The sequence below is a fragment of the Charadrius vociferus genome, unplaced genomic scaffold, assembly GCF_000708025.1.
Source record: "Charadrius vociferus isolate BGI_N301 unplaced genomic scaffold, ASM70802v2 scaffold325, whole genome shotgun sequence".
NCBI classification, from domain to species: Eukaryota; Metazoa; Chordata; class Aves; order Charadriiformes; family Charadriidae; genus Charadrius; species Charadrius vociferus.
In genome coordinates this window covers 1,762,049-1,782,187 of record NW_009648526.1, presented here as the reverse complement: position 1 = coordinate 1,782,187, position 20,139 = coordinate 1,762,049, and the positions used below count along the sequence as shown (strand labels likewise).

Below are 20,139 nucleotides of genomic sequence, written 5' to 3'. Positions count from 1 at the left end.
CTCAGAAATTAGCTGGGGCAGAAGGCCAAGGCAGAGCATCTCTCCTGAAGTACTCATGGGGAAACTGGGAGTGGGGGAAAAGCAAGTATGGAATGTTTTCTGTGTATAGAAATATCCCTAGGGGTACAGGACCGATTTTGGAATTTCCCCCTCTTGACTTATTCATCCTTAGGATCTTATTCCTGCATGCATGTATTCTCCATTCACATGGCTTTATATGATTTTTTTTTTTCTTCATTCTTGTGTTTACTCTTGCTCTTTCCTTCTTTCCACAGGTTCTACTTAGAAAGTATCTAATCTGTAGAGTTTATGTCCTAATAGAGACGACTTTCTTATCTTAGTTTATCTTCTCAAATATTGTATTCTTTCTATATGCTTAGACTAAATTCTGTCTAAGATACTAATGTCCAGGACAGATTGGTTTTGACAGGCATTTGTGTGGGTAAGATCTTCTGTGATATCTGTATAAGGAGCTGATTTTTAGTGTGTCCAAAGACATCCCTTCCTCAAGAGCTTGTCACAGCACAGTATCTACCCTATGCCAAGAACACTGGCAAAATAAAAATCAATTCTAATTCTAAAAGATGTAAACTTTTGTTCGTAATGATGATTTACCATTTAAATAATGAAACAGCAAGAATAAAACAGTTAAAAAAAAAATTTGGAAGATGATTTTGAACATTTCCTCATGTTGTTCAGCTGACACTGTATTACAGTTCATTGTCATTAGGTTACTGTTACTATAGTTTAATGTGTCAGTCTAAAGTTGTGAGTAACTAGCTGTTCTCAAATCTTAATTTCTGTCAGATTTTAGGAGGATTCATAAACTGTTTTCTTTGGGTATTTATTAGTAGCAGTAATCATATGTGTGTGTTTACACCAGCACAATTATCACGTTAGTATGTGGAACTGAAATGATGCTCTGCAAATCCATTTCTGTAAATGGTCTCTAAAGTTGGTGGAAAAACTATAGGGAATTTTAGAAAGATCCAGGTTGGAAAGAGGGTGGCACAGTGTGAAGTCAGATATTCACAAACATTGTGAACTCTGTGGGCTCTGTAGCCTTTTTTCCTCAATTATTTTCATCTAAGGCAATTAATTCTGTAACTGGAGATCTAATTACATTAAGTTCTTTATTGTTGCTGATAAAGTATGTGTGAATTAACTCAGAATTAAGTATTATATTGCTACAAGGCGTACAGATTCTCAAGGTTTGCAAGAATTTTGCAGCATTTTAGGATTTGTTTCCCTAGCTTTATTTTTGAAAAAAAAACAACCAAACAAAAAAAAAACCCTGTAATCTTCAAAACTTTCCTAAAAGCCTTTCAGCTAGAAATGAGACCTAGCAGAAGAAATACCAGCCTAGTTTTGGCAAGATCAATCTACAGCATGGCTGTATAATTTAAGATGTTAGGGAGTCTGTATTATAGTATTTACATGCATATATCTCTGTCTATCTTAAAGTATTTAGAAGAAAATCCTTTTTCCTTAGTAAGAAGTGAATAAATATAATGAAGTTGAACTTAATGGAGTTAATAGATTGGGTCTGTTCCATATGCAATTCTATGCTGATATCTTGAAAATTGCAAAATATGGATTTGTGTTTGAAGACTTAATATTTTTCTTTCAGTTAACTGATACCAGCTGCACCCAACAGCCCTTTACTGTTTTACCAGTTAAGACAAAGTGGAACAATGCAAACTTTCATATTCTCTTATTTGATCTGGAAAAACTTGAGGAACTTCTGCTGTCATCTCAACTCAATGGATTAAAGTCATCAAATTCATTTCACACCTGTGACACTCTAGAAAGAGCCAAAAGTACTACTGAGAAAAGGCCACTGACATTAAAAAGAAATAAAACTGCTGCCTCCGTATCTCCAATGGATGCGCAAGTAGATACAGTTTGTTCAAACCAGGCTTGCAGGGATAACAATACAGCTAGGCCTTGGGAAGAAAGTGGTGGCATGAAAAGACAGAAAAAAATGAAGAGTTCAAGAAAGATTAGAATGCAGTCATCAGGAAATGTTGATGTGAACGTCATCACTGATACAGCTAAACTGCTTTTGTCATGTCTCTTACCATGGGGTGTCGATAAAGAAATAGACAATCTTTGTGTTAGACACTTAGGTATCTCGAGGCTTCAGTGTCCTGTTTCTTTTGGACTTGTGTCAGCTGAAAACCACCTATCACTAATGTTGCCGGGATGGAAATGTACCGATTGTGGCGTGCTAGAAGAACATGCAGTAATCAACTTATTTTCAAAAAGAGTCCTTGATTTGTCAAACAAGTACCTTGCTGCAACTGAAGGACAAATTGGGAAGATGAATGGACCCGAGAATAATGTCTATGGAACAAAGGAATTGGAAACAATGTTCTTATTTAGCAGAATAGCTTTAATCGACAGAATAATTAACATACCTTCAGCAGTTACAGGTGAAATTGAAAGGTAAGAACCTTTTCATTATGAGTCTTTTCCTTTATAGTGGTTAAAAAGTGAAAAATATGAAAAAATTACTTAAATGAGGACTTTTGCAATAGAGTTTACATTCTTGCTCTTGAGCTTTATTATAGGCTGTCCTTTGAACAAAAGGAGACTCAGGATAAGGTTAAGTATCTTTATATTTTTTTCTATTTAGCGGATGAGAAAACTGATGCAAGAAATTTTTTTTCAACAGAACAAGAACTTAAATTATCCAGCTTCACACCCTGTTTTTTCCAGAGATTACTCTCTTCCTTGCAGTTTAAACTAAGTATAACAATGAGGTCTCTTCCAGCACATTTTGAGATGTGCATTAGCACATTTGTGCTGTTTTAACTTCCACTCTCTGTAAGCTATATACTTCCTTTACCATGAAACCCTTGGCTTCACAGATAAATAAAACATGAGAGACAAGAACAGTCTGTCCTAGTTACACTGGCTAAAATACAGCCCCTCCAGTAATAACAGCAGCTACTGGGAATGAATGCCTCATCAGCCCTTGTGTTGTGAGAACCATCCCAAATAACGTTTATGTTACTCAAAACAAATTTATTGAGTAAATGCTTTTTCAACATTAAAGGAAAAATAGCATGCTCGACATTATTTGACCAAGCCAAATAGAGCATACTAATCGGGCAACGTATATTGTCCACAAGCTTTTGTTGTTCAGCAAACCTAGGTTGGTCTGTATTTAGCATTTTAGGGACAATTAACTTCAGTGTTGGTGATGCTATGGCCCAGAGGCAAGAAGGGGGACAAAAATTATTGATCCCGATGCTGCAAATATCTGTTCATCTTCCACAAAGCTCTAGGCATTCAGAATATCTCAAGAGATATGCACCATCCCACAGCACAAACGCACATTTCTGTTACTTTTTCTGCTAATCATATTCCCTACTGGTCCATATTCAACACAAGCTCTTACATGAGAGGTTGTTTCCAGGATTCCAGCTTGAACATTGTTTCCTTTCTGTGCAAGAAATGCACAAATTTTATTTTGGTGAAAATTGTACTATATATTTTAAAGCTTTCTCCAGGCCATGTGAAGCCATAAAAGCTAGCATTGCTTGTAGAAATAGGGATTTTTTTCTTTATAAAACAGAGGAAAAAAATTGCCATAAATTTTGGTTGCAAAAAAAATGATGAATTTTATTCAGTCTCTGAAATGTTTTGTTTGGGATTTTGGCTTGGTTTGGTTCGGATTACTTCTCTTTCCAGAGCTGAATAGTATACCTACTTATAGCTGTCTTCTAGCTAAGTTTTAGTTTGGTGCCATTTGTGATGCTCTAATATGCGCTGTTGCCTCCCAATGGCTTCATCTGGATAAAAGCACTTGAGTTGTATTTATTCAATTCTGTTCTTGGATTGTTTTGGGGAGGGTAGAGGGGTGTTGTTGGTTTTGGGTTGGGTTTTGGATTGGGGTTTTTTTTGTTTGTTTTTGTATTTTTTTGTTTTTTTTTCTTTGAGCTCCCTATTTTCCTCTTGAGTTCCTAAACAGCAACTGCAAGTGCTCTCAGTCTATACAGACAACACACAATTCCTTTCCCTGGCTGTGCTTGCATACTCTTACCAACTTCTGAGGCTGTACCTTCTTTCTTCTTTATTCTTCATCTCTTACACATTCAGAAAATAGACAAGTAGCCACAATTTTTCTGTGTTATTGAAGAATAAAGTGTTCTTTCTTAAGGAACTTGGTCAGAACTAGACTGTATTTTCCTCTTTACTTCTCTTGACAGGAAATTATTTTTTTTTCCCTATCATGGTTCTGTCCTGCACAGAGTTTCTTTTCCCCTACCTTCCCAGACCTGTTGCAGAACTTTAGACATGTCAGTCATAATTCCCTCCCCTCCCCCTCATAAATAAAGTTAAGAACAGTTGAGGTACTTATTTTGTACTGTTTCCTAACCTCTGTAAAACTGCAAATGATGTCCCACTGCAGTCAAGAACCATCATTTTCACATAGAGTTGAAGTCATGTGGGTAGAACCAATGAGACGATGTTGCTGTGTCAGCATTACTGGAAGAAGTGGGTTAGAGTCACAGGAAAGAATTTCATGTTTCAGACACTTCTATTTTTTTTAAAAAAAAAAAAAAACAAAAACAAAACCACCACAAACCTCAAATACTGATTCCGTACATGATATACTTTCATGTGATAACATTAATAGATACATTCTGTCTGAATGTATCTATGCTTTCTGTATTGCCTCAAAACTGTGTATGCAAAGTAATCTCCCTCTCTCTACCAAGGGGAAAAAGCCTCTTTCCTGTGAAGCTCCCTTTCCTTTTTCCCCTCTCCGCCCCCTTCCTGGTTGTAGGCATAGCATGAATAGGACTTGGCCTCTTTGCCATGTTCTTAGGATGCAGCCTTCGTTTCACCTCTTCCTCTTGCAAATATTTGGGGTCTGAATGAACTATCCTAATCTGTGTTCATTGATTCATTAAATCTTTTTATATGATTTGTCCTTATTCATCATGCACTCTATATTCGGTGTTGGAATGAGTTTTCTTTGTTATGATGAGATGTTAAAATAATGTACTTTAGCCTAATTAAAAGTTTGAAAGAAACCAAGCAAATGCTATTTTGTTCGGTTTGCCTTCTAAAAGTAGAGTATGTAGCTGCACTTCCTTGGGCAGTTGGTTTAGCTAACACTACAGCATGCTCAAGGGAAAATACTATGTGTAGAATTCTAATTTGCCAGAGCATCTGCAGAAGGAGTTAGTGGGACAGCTTTCATAGCTTGTAAGGGTCTAAGTGTTACTGCCATACAAGCAACTTTTACTAATTGAGTTGCTAGTATGAGAGAGAAAAAGTACTCTGATCTCCTTTCCATAGCTTATCTGACAGCAGAGCCATGAATGTTTCTCCATCCTGTGAGAGTTTACTTTCTATTAGCATACTGGTACAAACTCCAAAAGCTTTTGAACTTTTAAATTAAAACCAGGAGAAGGAATATCCGAACAGATTATCCAGTGACTAGCGCGTGTGCTTAATGTGTGCTCAGCCGATGTTCGCAGTTCTGCCTGCTTTGATGCTGGAGAATGGACTTGTATATTTATTCTTTGGAGTGCAGCCCAGGGTCTAATCTACTGGTTTAGTAATAATTTTGGGATTCCAGCTTTCTCCTGTTAATGCTGGCCCACTTTGCATATAGCAATGAAATATTCATTGGGCTGTAAGGTGAATTATTTTAGTGTCGGTCAGGTATGGTCTTGATCTGGGGAATGCGATAATAAAGTTTAAATCCCTGTTCTTTGGCATATCCAATGATTGTGCTTTTTCACAGGAGAGTGAAAGGAATTTCTGTTTTGTTAAATGAAATACACACATATACATACTTCTAATATGGAGAGTCAAAAGTGGAAAAATGCATTTCATCAATTCATAGACTACTGGGTGTCTCGGATGAGTCTGGTATTCTCATTTTGAGCAGAAACTCTGTCTTTGTCAGCATGTGTGTGTATATATGTATTTTTCTGCTTAAACCATGGGTTTGACAGATCATCATTCCCCAATGAAAAACATCTGGTTGAAAAACTTTTGACTAGTTGCTATCATAAATTTTCAGCTTGTGTTTTGGATCAGTAAGTTTCAGGCTATAGTATTTCTGTGAACTATTAGCTATTTGATTGGATAAATGAAATTTGTGGAATGTGAAAATAGCAAACAGTGAATTACATACTTTACGCACACATTATCAGACCAGTAGTAATCTGGGGTGTTTTTTTCTTTTTTTTTTTTTAAAAAAAAGGGAAAATGCCAGTATTTTTTGCATAATTTGAATATTTTTCCAAACAAATATTCATAATAAAAAAAGAATAAAGTATGAAAAACATGGCTTTGGAAAAAAATTGGAACTTGGACCTCTATAAGCTGTTGTTCATAAATGTGTTTGTGTATCTGTTGTTTTTTGCAACTTGACCCTGCCTGTGAAAATAAAGGAGTCTGGTAAAATGGGTCAGATTATAAAAGTGGGACAGCAACAGGAAGAAGCTAGTAAGAAAAGATCTTCAAAGAATTGGTCTTATCTTGCCTTTTGAGACTTGTGTCTGTAACTTAAAGCTCTTAAGGTGAAAGCTTTCAGAGTTATTTAGTATTGCGAGGCTTTTGAAATATTATGACTTAACTGTTGATTGTAGTGAATTGGAAAGGTGAAGTATATTATTTTTAAATGACACCTAAATATAGATCACTATGGCAATGTACTTAAAAGAAATAGTTTAAAATAGCGCAAAGGTTTGGAGAGGTTTTTCACTTCCTTTCCCTTCCGTATCCTTTGTCTTCAAGGGTTAGGTTGCTGACTTTGACTAACTGAAGTACTGAAGACCAGTAGTTCTATGCACGCACTAGTCTCCTAAATTGTTGCCATCTACTGAAATACTAAGTATTGCGATAATATTCTAAATTATTTAACACTGTCAAAAAATGGAAAGTTATAAAATAAAGTTGCGTGTTTTCTGGGAGCTTTTTTCCTACATAATAGAAAAAAAAACCAACAGCATAAGGCCTTTGTGAAAACACTACTTTGATTCAATTCTTCACATATGAATTTGTTTTTTTGATACAACATAGGAGATAACTCTAAGTTTTGAGCCAAATGTAAAGTTTCCTGCATATGGATGGTACTTTTCAGTATTTGTGTATATGTGAATGTTTCAATACCAAGTTGTGGGCAAAAGAATGCAAGTGATTTTTGAGGAGTAACTAAATTGCAGTTGATGATAATTGATAGCAGAGTACCTACCTTAAGACATAAGATTTTTGTAAGTATGTTCAGGTTTTGATTAATAGTTTCATATTCTTTTAGTCCACAGAAATCAGAATCTGTACATGACAAATGGCGAAATTTAGAAGCAGTAACACCTTCATTCCTCCGTTTTTATGGAGAGTTACAGAGGAGTAAGTATATGGATGAGTGGCAATATTAGCTTCTAAGTGTTATTGTTTTGCATGCTTTTTGTTGCTAAAATACATCATTTACCTTCAATAATGGAAAAAAAATTACTTACTTTTCAGCTTTGAGCAGGTCCAGTTTGCAAATACAGAAGCTGGATTATTCTGTTTTCTTCTGTAAATATCGCAAAAGCATGTAAACAAAATGTGAACTGTTAAGTAATACTGGAATCAACAATATTTTTTCTGTGATGGTAGAACATTCAGCTGAGTTTCTAAAAGCATTTTTTAGCAATCTGAAAAACAGAAATGTAATAAGATGGACGCTGTCATCTCCTCCTCCCCCATCTCCCTCATCACCATTACGTACCCGCCCAATAATATATACAGCCCTTCAAGCAAACTGTTGCCTTAGTAATACAAGAGTCATCTTGACTGTTCAATAATGCCCTTAGACTTTTGGCTTGGGGCAGAATAAAGTAATCTCTTCATGTTAATGTCCCACAGGCAGTTGTTCACCGATCTTGGCTTTGCAAGCCAGTCTAAGTTTATTTTTACAGTGTGCAACTAACCAAAGAATCTTTAAATAAAAACCTAAACAGAATATGGAAATTTGTTAGTGTACATTACCCAACAAATACAGTGTTCCTGTTACAGACTGAGTACTGTCTAGGCTGATAACACAGATTTCTTTCAAGTCAAATCTTGACCCTCTGCTATGTAAATAAGCCTTTCTATCCCCATCTAAAATCAGTTTTTAGTGTACCTTTGCTTCTCTGACTCTTACATGCACCGTAACTGTAGAACTTATGATGACAGCAGAAACGCCTGTTGGAAGAAAGAGATGGAACATAAAATCAGGTGGCAATAGAAAATAAGTAGATGAAAGGCATGGAAATGGTTTAGAGATGACTAAATTGACCATGGACATAAAAATAATTTTACTGAATGACCTAAAACTTCAAAGGTAATCTAGCTCATATCTCATATCTACTAGTTCCCACAGTTGTTTGGATTTGCAAATTAAAATCTTATCGGAGACTTGCAGATCTCTCACATTTTAGGAATGACCAGTTCTTGAGTGTCAAGGACACATAGGACAGCAGAATGGGCAATGTTACATCTTGATTTTGCTGACATTTCTGGACTTTATACATTTACATGTGTGCAAAGAGGTGGGAATAAAACCAAGTTAAAACAGGTGTCTTTAATGCTTTTTTGCATACACAGCCATTTTTTTCTCGTGCCACAACAAGGTTAGGACAAGGTTAGATGATAGGTACCATATTTGCTGTACTATTCTTGATCAGTGGAGACACTTGCTGAAAGACTTTTTTGTGTTCAGACCAGAGCTGCCTCAGCTTAGCTCTTGAGTCAGTAAGAACTTTAAAAGCTATTAATTCAAGTATGCATTGCTTGAGTCTTTCCTTGCATCCAAGGTTTGGAGAGCTGGTTCTGTCCCACAGGGGCAACTCAACTGCAAATCAGTAGGTTTGTACTGAAGAAGTAAGTTTTAAACTGGGGGAAAGGTTTAAAATAATAGTGTTGAGCTTTGACACAGCAAAGTTTCCAAAATGGCAGAAAAAAGAAAGTAAAAATCATCCTGACATATAAAGAAATCACAGTTCAATCTAAAACCTGAGAAGAAGAGGTTTACCTTTGTATGATCAGTTCTGCCTCTCATTTTGTCATCCCTTTTTGTGTTTTCCTATTAGCCTTTACATGTTGTATTGTGGTACATGCCATGTCAGCTATCAGAGATAGAAGATAAGGTATTACCCCATCATTCTGTAAAATGCTGCGGTTTTCTTTTTTACTCTTTCCTCTTTCATTCTTTTTTTTTCAATTATACCTGTGTGTATGTTTGTACGTATGTTTATATATTATATTAGATATTGACATGGTCATTCAGTGAATAGTGTACTGGTCCCATTCAGAGTACACTAGTGTACCCTATTCACTGTGCAATATGCAGGTACTTAATGTGATTTTTTTCAACTTCAGTCTTTGCCGCAGGAATCTAACATTTAAGGGAACGACTATGCATTGTGTGATCAGGATACTTGTGAACTTAGGAGTTACTGAAACACTTACAGTTGCTACTTACAATTCAATTTCCTCTGCTCAAGACATTATATGTTACTGGCAATCAGAGACTCTTGTGTGGATTCAAAGGATAATACAACCAATTTACCCAACTTATGTGTCTGGCAACAAACACTGTAGTAAAGTACTGAGATGTCACATTTGTCTATTGAAGTCAAAATGAGGAAGAACTGGTGCAGCTGCCAGTTCAAACTGTGTCTTGCTTTGAAAATAATCTGAAACTCAGGATGGATAGTAATAAAACACACATGCAAATCCATAAATGTAACAGTTTTCTTAACTACAAGCATAACTGGTGAGCCACTGGTTATATGACATCTTGACCACACAGCAGTATTGTTGCCCTGTAGCAGAAAAGTAAATCAGGTGGAACTGGAACTATACAAAATATTATTGAGTGTATTATTGCATAGACTCTAGTCTACTGTTTTGAAGGTAAAGAAACACGCATTCAAATAGTTTTAGAGTTTACTTAGTAAAATCCATAGTTAAGTAGTCCAAATTGGAAAAGATTCTCAATATCTTTAGAAAATTATGATGAAAACATATTCTGTGGGATATCAGACCTCTGTTTGTTTTTTGGTTTTGGGGTTTTTTTTAAAAAGAGACTAATCTGATTTAGGATAAGAATAAATGTTAAACAATATATTGTCTGAACACTTTGTGCTTATAGCATCAAATGAAAACATATTCTAAGAAACACACTTTTTCAGATCTTTTCAGGTGTGTTGCTGAAGTGAAAAATTAAAATTGTTAAATATCTTTCTACTTGTGTACTTCTATGTATATTGTGAGTTCATAAACTATATATGTTTTTTTCAGGTAAAAGTAGATATCATTCCTCAGGCTTTGGGAGTGTTTCATTGCTGAAACTCATCTGTTGTTGGAGTGAGCAATCCATAAAGGTAGGAAATAGCCTGTATCAGTTGTTGCAATGTAACATTGGCCATAATTCAGTATTTGGAATCTGTGATGTGACATAATAGTTATGGATTTATGGTGAAATTATTACATAAATTATGCCATTCAGATCTATGGAAAGCAGATTATTCTTTCACTATGAAGTATGCTACTCATTAAACTATTTTGCCTTAAAGCACGTGTTTAAATATGGGAAAGTAACTGTACTACTAGTCTTTAATCTAGGTGATCTTGCTCACAGCACGTGTTTTAAAAAAATGAGTTATCTGTTCTCTAACAACCAGATGTAACTTACACTCCAAATGCCTCTTTATGCTCCAGGAAAATAAAGGCCAAAATAAAGGCAGTGTCATGTGCCAATGTATTATTATAGAAGAAACAGAAAATGCCTTCTTAAAGGAATAAATAATTAATCTCAAGTCCTTACTTACTAGAACACTCTTCAAGAATGACTTAGAGAAGTAAGGTAGGGGTTCCCAGGTCAGATGAAGCTCATGCCTATTGTTAGTGAAGAATCTGATGTCTTGAGAGATAAATGACTGTTTCTTGAGAGTTGACAGGTAACTGTGAAATAATCTGAACAGTGAAATCTAGAAACCATTTTTCATTTGGAAAATATGCATTTAAATGAAGTTGTGTGGTTACTGGAGTGAGTTAATGTTCAGGAGTATGAAACTCAAGACGGTATGCTACGAATACAAGGTATTTTAGTCCAGAAAAAGGCAATACCTGTTATAAGTTTACTTTATGACGTTATTTCTAAAATTGAACACAACTCTGTGCTGCATTTCAAGTGTAAAGAATATTTTCCAGAGCTGATGCACACAGGGGTACTGCAGTGATAGTCCCCTCTTCTATTAGACAGACAGTAATGTTTTCTGCACATATGCACATTCAGTGGAATTCAGCATTTTATCTTGAGCTTATCAGTTGTTTATTATAGCCCTGCTGTCTGCACAGCTTCCATATTATTTCAGCATTTTTCTTTCCTCACAAACTGTCTTCCTTTCTCTTATAATAAGATTTTTTCCTTTTTTGAATCCTTTTAATAAAAAAATCGAATACAGGACCCCAGTTTCAGTAGCTGCAATTATAATTTCAAATAGCTGCAATTATTCAGATGCAGCCTCGTAGTTGTAATAAGCTTTGTTAACCTGCTTTGTAGTGCAGATTTTGGGTTTGCCACCAAACTGCCGTAAACATTTTATCATTCAAAATAATTTTGATGTAGGCAATAGGTGTGGGTATTCGGCAACCAGTTATACAAAATTATAGTTTTTGTTGATATTAGGGTAGCTTTGTTAAACCTTTTTTTTTACAAACACAGATTTATGGCCAATTTATTAGTCCTGAGCAGCCTGATTAAGCACTCATGTACATCTACCCAAAACATCACAAGTTGCCCTGCTTTTAGAAACTTTTTTATTGCTGTCTTCAGTGGAGGATAGTGACTCTCAGACGTGACCCAAAGGACTTGCCATTTATTGATTCCTCATCTCCTTACAGTACTGTAACAGATTCTGTGCAAACAAGGAAACTGAAAAAACCTGCTGGAAATGATTGATCGGGGGTCTACTGACTTGTTGCAGTTGAAAGGCTGAGGGAGGTGGTTTTTGTCTTAGATTTTAAAAATGCGTATATTTTAAACATCCTTTTCTAGGATTATTTTTTTTCCCCCAGATGATTTTAAAGGAAAGGTTGTCATCGTGCATTTTGCTGTTCTTTCAGATAAACTGTAACTTGTTATTGCCACACTCCCATCCTGCCCAGAAATTACTCGAGTGGTTGCATTTCTGGCCTCACTCTGTATCTAAAATACCACATTATATATATATTATATATATCTGTGATAGGTATTTGGTTATATTTTAAATTTTTTTAGTAATAATACTATATTATTGCAGCTTTATGGAACTGTTTTGGCTAAAAGGGTAAACATTAAAGTAAACTTCAAAAAAAAGTTATCAGAATGTTCAAACTGCGGTGCAATCAAAGCATTTTGCCTGTTATTGGCTCTAGCAGGTATAAGTGTATTTTTTTTCCACCAAAAGGATTTCTTTGATAATTATTATGTTCTTGCTAGCTCCTTAGTCTTCAAATGATAGATGTTGGAATTCCTTCTCCCTATACCTTTATCCAGGCATTTCAAGAGGAAGAATTGTTTAAGAGAAATAATCTGCTTCCTTTTTTCTGCTCTAAGATCTTTTAAAATCTCATTGAGTGAAGTTAGTTCTTGTTAGGTTGACTTTTCTGAAGACTGAAGTCCTTTATCTCTTCACAAAATTATGATAGACCAAGTAAGCTTCCTTCTACCATATGTCTCACTCCCTGAGCTGGACAACCGTTTGTGAAACAGAGTAAACAACCCTGTCTCCAAAGTTGCCCTCCCATTTTCAGTGTGAATCTCAGCAAAGAAATTCAGTACTAAACATGGCAGTGAGTTTTGCATGAAACTTTAATAGGTCAGTGGTTCCACTAACAAAATGTTAAGTGTACACAGCTATGGTCAAGGATTTTAGTTACATGACAACACGTGGGCAGTCTGTCATCTTTGCAGGGTGTTCATCAGTCTATGGGGCTTCAGCAGTTTGCCCTTCTGTTCTGTATGGGAGTATCGGGGCTCTGTGATGGGACATACCCATATAGAAATAACCGAGCTTTATCGCAGTCATCACTAATGCCTTTGCGATCAGTCCAAGTGATATAATTGTTCCTCCTAGTTCTAAGCTACCTGGACATGAGTCAGCTCTAACCTTGAAACGGTCCTGTTGTATAGTCCCAAGTAATAAGACCTTGTTAGAACTCGGATGTATTAATTCAGGAGCATCGTCAGAAAAACAGTTTATACAGCTTCAGCGTACAACATTTAGATCCCGATTTGGAAGTCCTCTACTGCCATCCTGATGTTGCAGTATTCTTTTTCTGTATAAGAACATTTGTATCCTCTATTATCAGCTAGCTACTTAGCACAGTCTCCCTGTAGGAAAACCGTTGATGCCATATTTAGATCTCTGACATAATCATCTGCATGAGGAAAACGTAGTTGCTTTAGCCTCTCTGTGTCATCAGTGGAAAAAGAAAGGCAGTGTAGAGCAACTGCTGAGATTTTAGGAGGAATGAATCATCTCAAACTCTCATCTATTTCTATTGATTCCTGCAGTCCACCAGTATTTTTTTTCACTTCAGTTACTTAATTTTCATTAATATCTAAAATAAGGTGGGATGAATCTGAGATATATTACAAAGGACTTTACTTTCAAAGAATAAACCACTTTGTGTTGAAGCCATTGCAGAGAGTAGTACTGATAACCTAGTGCCTTCTTTACTGATGCCCAAGCTTGCAGTAATTTCTCTAACAAGCTCTGAATGCATTTGTTTTTAAAGTGTTTGACTCCACCTAAAGCCAAATGACTACAGTATGTGTCTAGACAAGTGCAGTTGCTGTCCAGAATTAGAGGAAAGCAGACTGGGTAATACAAGTCTGATGTTTTCATCTGTATTTTTTTGCTCCCTGATGTGACTGTGTTATGGATTCATCTGGGAGGCAGTTTCTGCAAGGCTCAGCCCCGCAGAGGTTACGGCCTGAGCAATAACCAGGAGAGATGGCTATTGACTTCTCTCCTTGGACCCACTCATTATAAAGAGAATAGTAATCCTTGGAAGTAATTGATAAAGTGTAGAAAGGAAAGCCAGTATAACTTAGTATAGATGTAACACTACAGCTTGCCTCAACTTCTGTTCACTTGTCTACTGTTCTCTAGTATTTCTGCTGCAGAGTCAAACAATTACCTTTCACTCCTTAATATCTCTATTTATAGTTGGACATATGCTGCTTATATTTTCTCAGGCATAGGAGAAATGTAATTTCTGTCATATTTCACAATCCCAACTAAAAAGCAGGTAGTAGTTATGACAGTGATTACAATTATAGTGGAAAAAAATGAGCACTTATTAGTAGCCAACAAGATAGCCGATGTATGTGTAATCCAGAAGGATACTAAAGATAAAGTGGAAGCTATCAGAGAAAATGAAAGGTGCTCGTGTAGATTTGTTTTGTGTTAGAAACAGGCAAAAGTTCTTGAGATTTTTAAACTAGGTGATAATGATAGATGAGGTATATGAATTCTTGGGGAAGGCGCAGTGAGAGGACAAAACTAAATGCGTGATACCACACAGCACTGTGGAAATGCAGATTCAACAAAGTGATAGACAAGTCACATGCAGAGATGTACAGGTGCCTCTACAATATCATGTTGTGCCATTTGCTACAGTTTTTTATTTCGCTTTAAGACGTTAGAAGAAATTACATGTTACAGATGCTGCCCTGGCTGGCATGCACAGCAACGGTACAGGTGGTGAATATCTGATCAGATTAGTGACAGGTTCTTAGCAGGTCAGAACACCATGAAAAACACATACTGTGTGCAATTCTTTTGTGTACCTCTGTAAGAATTTTTTTTTGTCAACAATTTTCCCAGGACAATGGCAACACATCTGTATTTCCTTCTCTTTCTTAATTATTGTAGATATATTGTAAGAGTCCGCTGTAAAGTCAGGATCTGTAATCCCCAATGCTCAGGGTTGTGTGGATGTGAGGAATTGGAAACTGCCTTTGGTTTCCCCTGTAAAATAAAGAGCTATTATGACAAGATGAAGGTTTGTGCTATGTCAAAACACATAGGGCTGGGTTCACTTGCTGTGAACTTTCACACTCTGGACCTGGCTATGGTGTACTTGTCTACAATAAAGGATTTTGTCACCAAGGACACCTACAGCCTTTGTTCTGCTTAATGATTAGAATTTACAAGGGCAGCTAGAAATGTGATTGAGGACAGCCCGCAAATTCACTGTACTTGATTAGTCAGATGAAACTCTCTCTCTTCCAGGCAGTTTAAGGGAGCCTGCATGTCAACTGAAATTCATATTAAACTTAAATATTTTTAATAGAATGTTTGTCATATAAATATTTTATGTTTATATGATATTTATAATATCAACATATTTAACTTGAAATTTTCATATTCCATTTTAAATCATATTTAATTTGAGGTGGAGTACACTGTCCTGTAAACTTTAGATTCTCTGTCTTTCGGGAAAGTTCTTGTACTTGAGAATGAATTCCTGAGGGGGAAAAATTATATTTCTTTCCTGAAGGAAATACCAAATGAAGCGAAGGTATGCATGCTGCCATTCTGCGCCATGCTGAAATTTAGACTAAGTAAGGGTTGCAAAAGCTTGGGCCCATTGTGTAAGGTCTTCATGTGCTTTATAAACGTCTTAAGTCTTTAAACTTTCTCAGTTCCCCTGGGACTTCTCTGCTTAAGAGAAGGAAAGGAATAACTCTATCATACACTCTCCACACTGCATTGTCTTAACACCCATGTGTTGCATCAGCTGTTGCAAGTGCCGTTTATAGGCTGTTCATAATTCTAGCAGATGTTCATTTTGGATAAGAGGAGTTTGAGGAATAGGATTTCTCTTTGAGTTAGACAAAAAAATACGGTATTACTGTGTTTGAACTAGAGTAATAGAGGATCCCCACTAATAAGAAAACATTCTTTTAGCTTTTCAGAGCGAGACTAGACACCAAAAACTCTAAAACATCAAAATACAAGGTCCTTATTCAGTCTATGAAGCATTTTTGCACAAATCGGAGAAAAAAAATATATATTTCTTATTAACTGTTATCATGTGCTTTACTAAGGTATATTGTGATGACCCCTTGAAATCATCAAGGAGGCAGTAGAAGACCGATTCTAGTTTTGAGATTAAAGACATTGAATGTTCAGTTAGTGGGAAGCAGTCACAATTGACAACTTGCGCTATTTTATTGCTATCCAATTAACATTTATTTCTCAATATGGGTGTTATTACTGATTATGATACGTGTGTTATACACGATTGTCACTGTCTGAAAGATATAGGTAAGTGTTGACTTTCTAATGACATTCACTGAAACAGTCTTAAAATTTTGTAGTCGTTATTTAAAATTGTCAAATGCTTAGACAAATAATTGAAGTACTGATATCATCCAATAATAATTTGCATTTATGACAGATTACTGAGGCAATGCAAGCGGTGCTGCTGGCAGAAGTTCGAAGGACTATGAATACCTTGAGAAGGACGGCAATCTGCAGAGAGTCATTGGCCACAGTTGAGAATGGAAATGGTAAGTTGTGGACACTGCCAAAGACTGAGGAGAGGGATTTGCAATACATTAAAAATGTTTCTTTGCCGTGTAGGTGGAAAATTTATTGGTATATTCTTTTAGAAGAATTTTCTCTAGTACTCAGAACAAGTTAGGAGTATGAGTTCATAATACATCATTTCTGTATAAGACAAGCCAAATGGCCTATTCCTGACCTTATCAGGCTGAGTTTTCTCATATAATTGTGAAAGAGCTAAAGGACTTTCACACTCTCTCATCATTGCTGAACATTAAAGAAAAAAGGTAAAGTTTCTTTGATTGTATGATGGTTCTGGTATTGTAAATACATTTACAAATAAATGAAGCACCTTTTTTGAAATAGAATCAGTAAATCATATTGAAAAGAAGTTTTACAAATTTATCTCTTCAATGACATCAGAACTTATACAGCACTAAAAATTAATTGCTTAAATTTTATAACTTCATAATGTAATACAGAATATTTTATTTTTCTTTTAGAAATAACCTCCGTGAAGGAGATATCAAATGCATTTTACAATTAGATCATTTCATTTTACAAGAAGCTTACTCTTTGCAACTTTACAATGGTGCTAATGTTTATGGTAAAAATGATTGAACCTGAATTTATGTTATGAAGTTATACTCTTTTTTTTTTTTAGCCCATTAGCTGAGTCTTAAAATTAAGTGACCTAAATTTTAGATCCAATCTTATTAGTGAGCCTTCTCTTGGGAAACTAATTTATAATCTCATTGAGTGTGTGTGTCTGTCATGAAAATTTGTTACCAATCTGCTTGTTCAGGATACTAAAAATGATCAGTGACACTTGCTTCAGGCCACGAAAAAAAAATGGTGTCTCTATAATTTGGACTGTTGGAATATAGTGAAACTCAAACACTTTGAATAATTGTCATATATGAGTTTATACTTTGCTTACACTGAAGATTGCTTTGAATCATTTTATTTTTGTGTTGTTTGGGACAAGATGCATTGCAATTAAAACATCCCCGGCTATAAAGTTCATATATGGATTTGATTTCAAATTTCCTGAATTTTTGTGGTGCATTTCAATGTGCTGTTTTGACATGGATTACAACAAAAATGGGACTAACTTGAAGTTGAAAATGCAGATATCTGCAAACTCCAGATGTGTTTAGGTCTTTGGGTTTGTTTCAAAAACCTTCTATACTAGATGAAAAAACACTTCTGTTACAAAGAGTGTGTTGGAATGATTACAAGAGTCTAGCAGTCAATTGTTGTTTAATTCGAATTTAGTATTAAGTCTCATACAGGTTATGAATTAAGGGGAGCTTTCCACTGTCCAAAAGGGGAGTTTGGTGGTTTGATTGTCTAGTAAAAGATTTTTACCATCATTTCATTCTTAACCCTATTATTTGAAGGTTATTCAAGAAGCAACTAGGAAATTGCTTTGCTAGAATGTGCACAGTGTTCGTATGAATTTACACTGGTTGGGACCTTTTTTTTTTTTTTTTTCATACTTCATGATCTGAACTACATAAATAGATCAAGTACATAAGTATATCCTGTATAGCAGAGTGAATTTTTTTGACATACCATTGTTCAGCAACATAATGTATCCTGAAACAGACAGAAAACATGTAGGAAGACTAGGAAAGAAATGTTACAGTATGAGTATCTAGTAATATATTACCTTTCTTTTTGATCTAATTTCCATTAACATTTTATTTTTTTGTGTTACTTGTCACAGTATGTAAATAGCACAAATATTCTTGGGTTTGTTTGTATGGTTTTCTAAAAGGCACTGCGAAACTTGGTGGGTTTATTCAGAATTGAACAATTTTTTTGTGATTTCTCATGTTAAAGAGAAACTATTTGTGGCATGTAATGATATGCAGAAATTATTAAAAACCCATCCAGTAGTAAGTCCACTACCAGTGTAATTACTAAGACGAGTAATTAAGTCTGATTTTAGTCATTCATCTGATAGGTATGTCATCTTATATCTTATTATATACTCTGTATTTATGGGTTGTACAGCAGCTGTCATCTTGTGCAACATCAAGGTAAAGGTTAAATATTTTTTTCAGGTTTTTAAGTCATAATTCAAGACTGGGATCATGCACTCTGAACCAAAGTAAAAGTATCTGAGTCTTGGCTGTCGTCATCATTGAATTTTTGTTTAATTGGAATTAATAGATTTGATCTGAAGATGTTTAACCTTGTTTAACTCAACAAATTTCCATTGAAGTCAATAGAAGCTTTCCTTAAAAAGACAAACTGAACTTTCACAATTTGACCTTCAGTTTTTATTATCTTTGAAGTTTATAGTATATTATATAGTTGTTTTTTCAGAAAGCTCCTTACTCCTTAGGAAGCTCCTGCATCCTTACTTCATGGTTACGGGTGACAGCATTTACACAACAGCTTCACTTGCTGAATAATTTAAAATGCTATATTTTTCTCTGCAGCTCCATACAGACAGAATTGTTTAATTGAATAAAAAAAAGATAAAAAAAACCCAATCCATAACACATTTTTTCAGAAACAAAGAAAAGGAATTAAAGCTATTTATGTAAAGCGTGCCAGAGAAAGTGTTAACTGTGTTCTGTCCTAGTAAATTCTGTCATTGTTGCTAAAAGGAAATATAAATGCAAACATCTGCAATTTCTTTATGTTAACGTCAGATATAATAATTTTGGTCCTGTTCCAAACATATTGATAGCAATCTTACCATTGATTTCTGCAAGCTTTGCTTCAGTTCTTCAAAGAAGCTGAGGTTTTGCCTAATTTTTTTGACATTCGTCATAATTCTAAAAAGTACATTGCACTCTAACCCTTCTTGCCTTTTTCCTAAACACTGATAATCTCAGGTAATGGTATAATTTAACAGGTTGTCAGTGCGGTATTGTTTTCCACTGCCAAGTGAGTCAGAGGCAGTGATTTTAAAACCTTAAGAATCTATCCACTTTTATTTGCATAAATGAAGAGGTTTGCTGGCATTCTTCATTAATTTTTCATTTGTAGTATTTGATCTTATGACATACATACCTAGTCCATACCAAGTCACGTGCAGAACTTCTTTGATTGGAAGAAAAATGGTGTTAATACCACTGTTGTCATTCAATAGCTCAGTGATTGGATACAAAGAAACTGGATAGTCCCTCCTGTAGTTGATCTGAACCCTTATCTTCCTCAACAGTAGTTCATTGCTTATCCTCAAGGCATTCTGCAGTGAGTCATCTACAGAAATTGCTTCACTTTTTATGGAAATCTGAAAATATTTGCAAGGGTAAGGGTTAGAAATGAGATTCCCTCACATCTAGGTGTGTTGCGTGTAGGACTGTGATCTTTTAGCTACTGCACTACTGAAAATTGAAGCAGTTTACTATGTGCTATCCTTGGATGCCTATTTCTTCTACACATAGAGAACCAAAACTATCTTATCTGAAACAGCATTATAGCATACAAGTTCTTCTGGAATCATGTGCCTCTATTTTTTGTAATATGTGAAGAACTAGATTTATTTACATTTTAAGAAAATTGTGAGGATATTATATTGAGGAACTGATGTACGTGATATTCCAGGAAT

The 20,139-nt window shown here is 35.3% G+C and overlaps 1 protein-coding gene across 1 annotated transcript in view; it reads left to right on the top strand.

The window, feature by feature from the left end:
* WDR72 (WD repeat domain 72) overlaps window positions 1-20,139 on the top strand; it is a 114,870-nt gene that overhangs the window by 55,676 nt on the left and 39,055 nt on the right. The window contains exons 14-17 of the mRNA XM_009885723.1: window positions 1,631-2,448; window positions 7,289-7,380; window positions 10,303-10,385; window positions 16,459-16,570. Of these exons, the coding sequence (XP_009884025.1) occupies window positions 1,631-2,448; window positions 7,289-7,380; window positions 10,303-10,385; window positions 16,459-16,570 (1,105 nt within the window). The remainder of the gene's footprint in view (window positions 1-1,630; window positions 2,449-7,288; window positions 7,381-10,302; window positions 10,386-16,458; window positions 16,571-20,139) is intronic.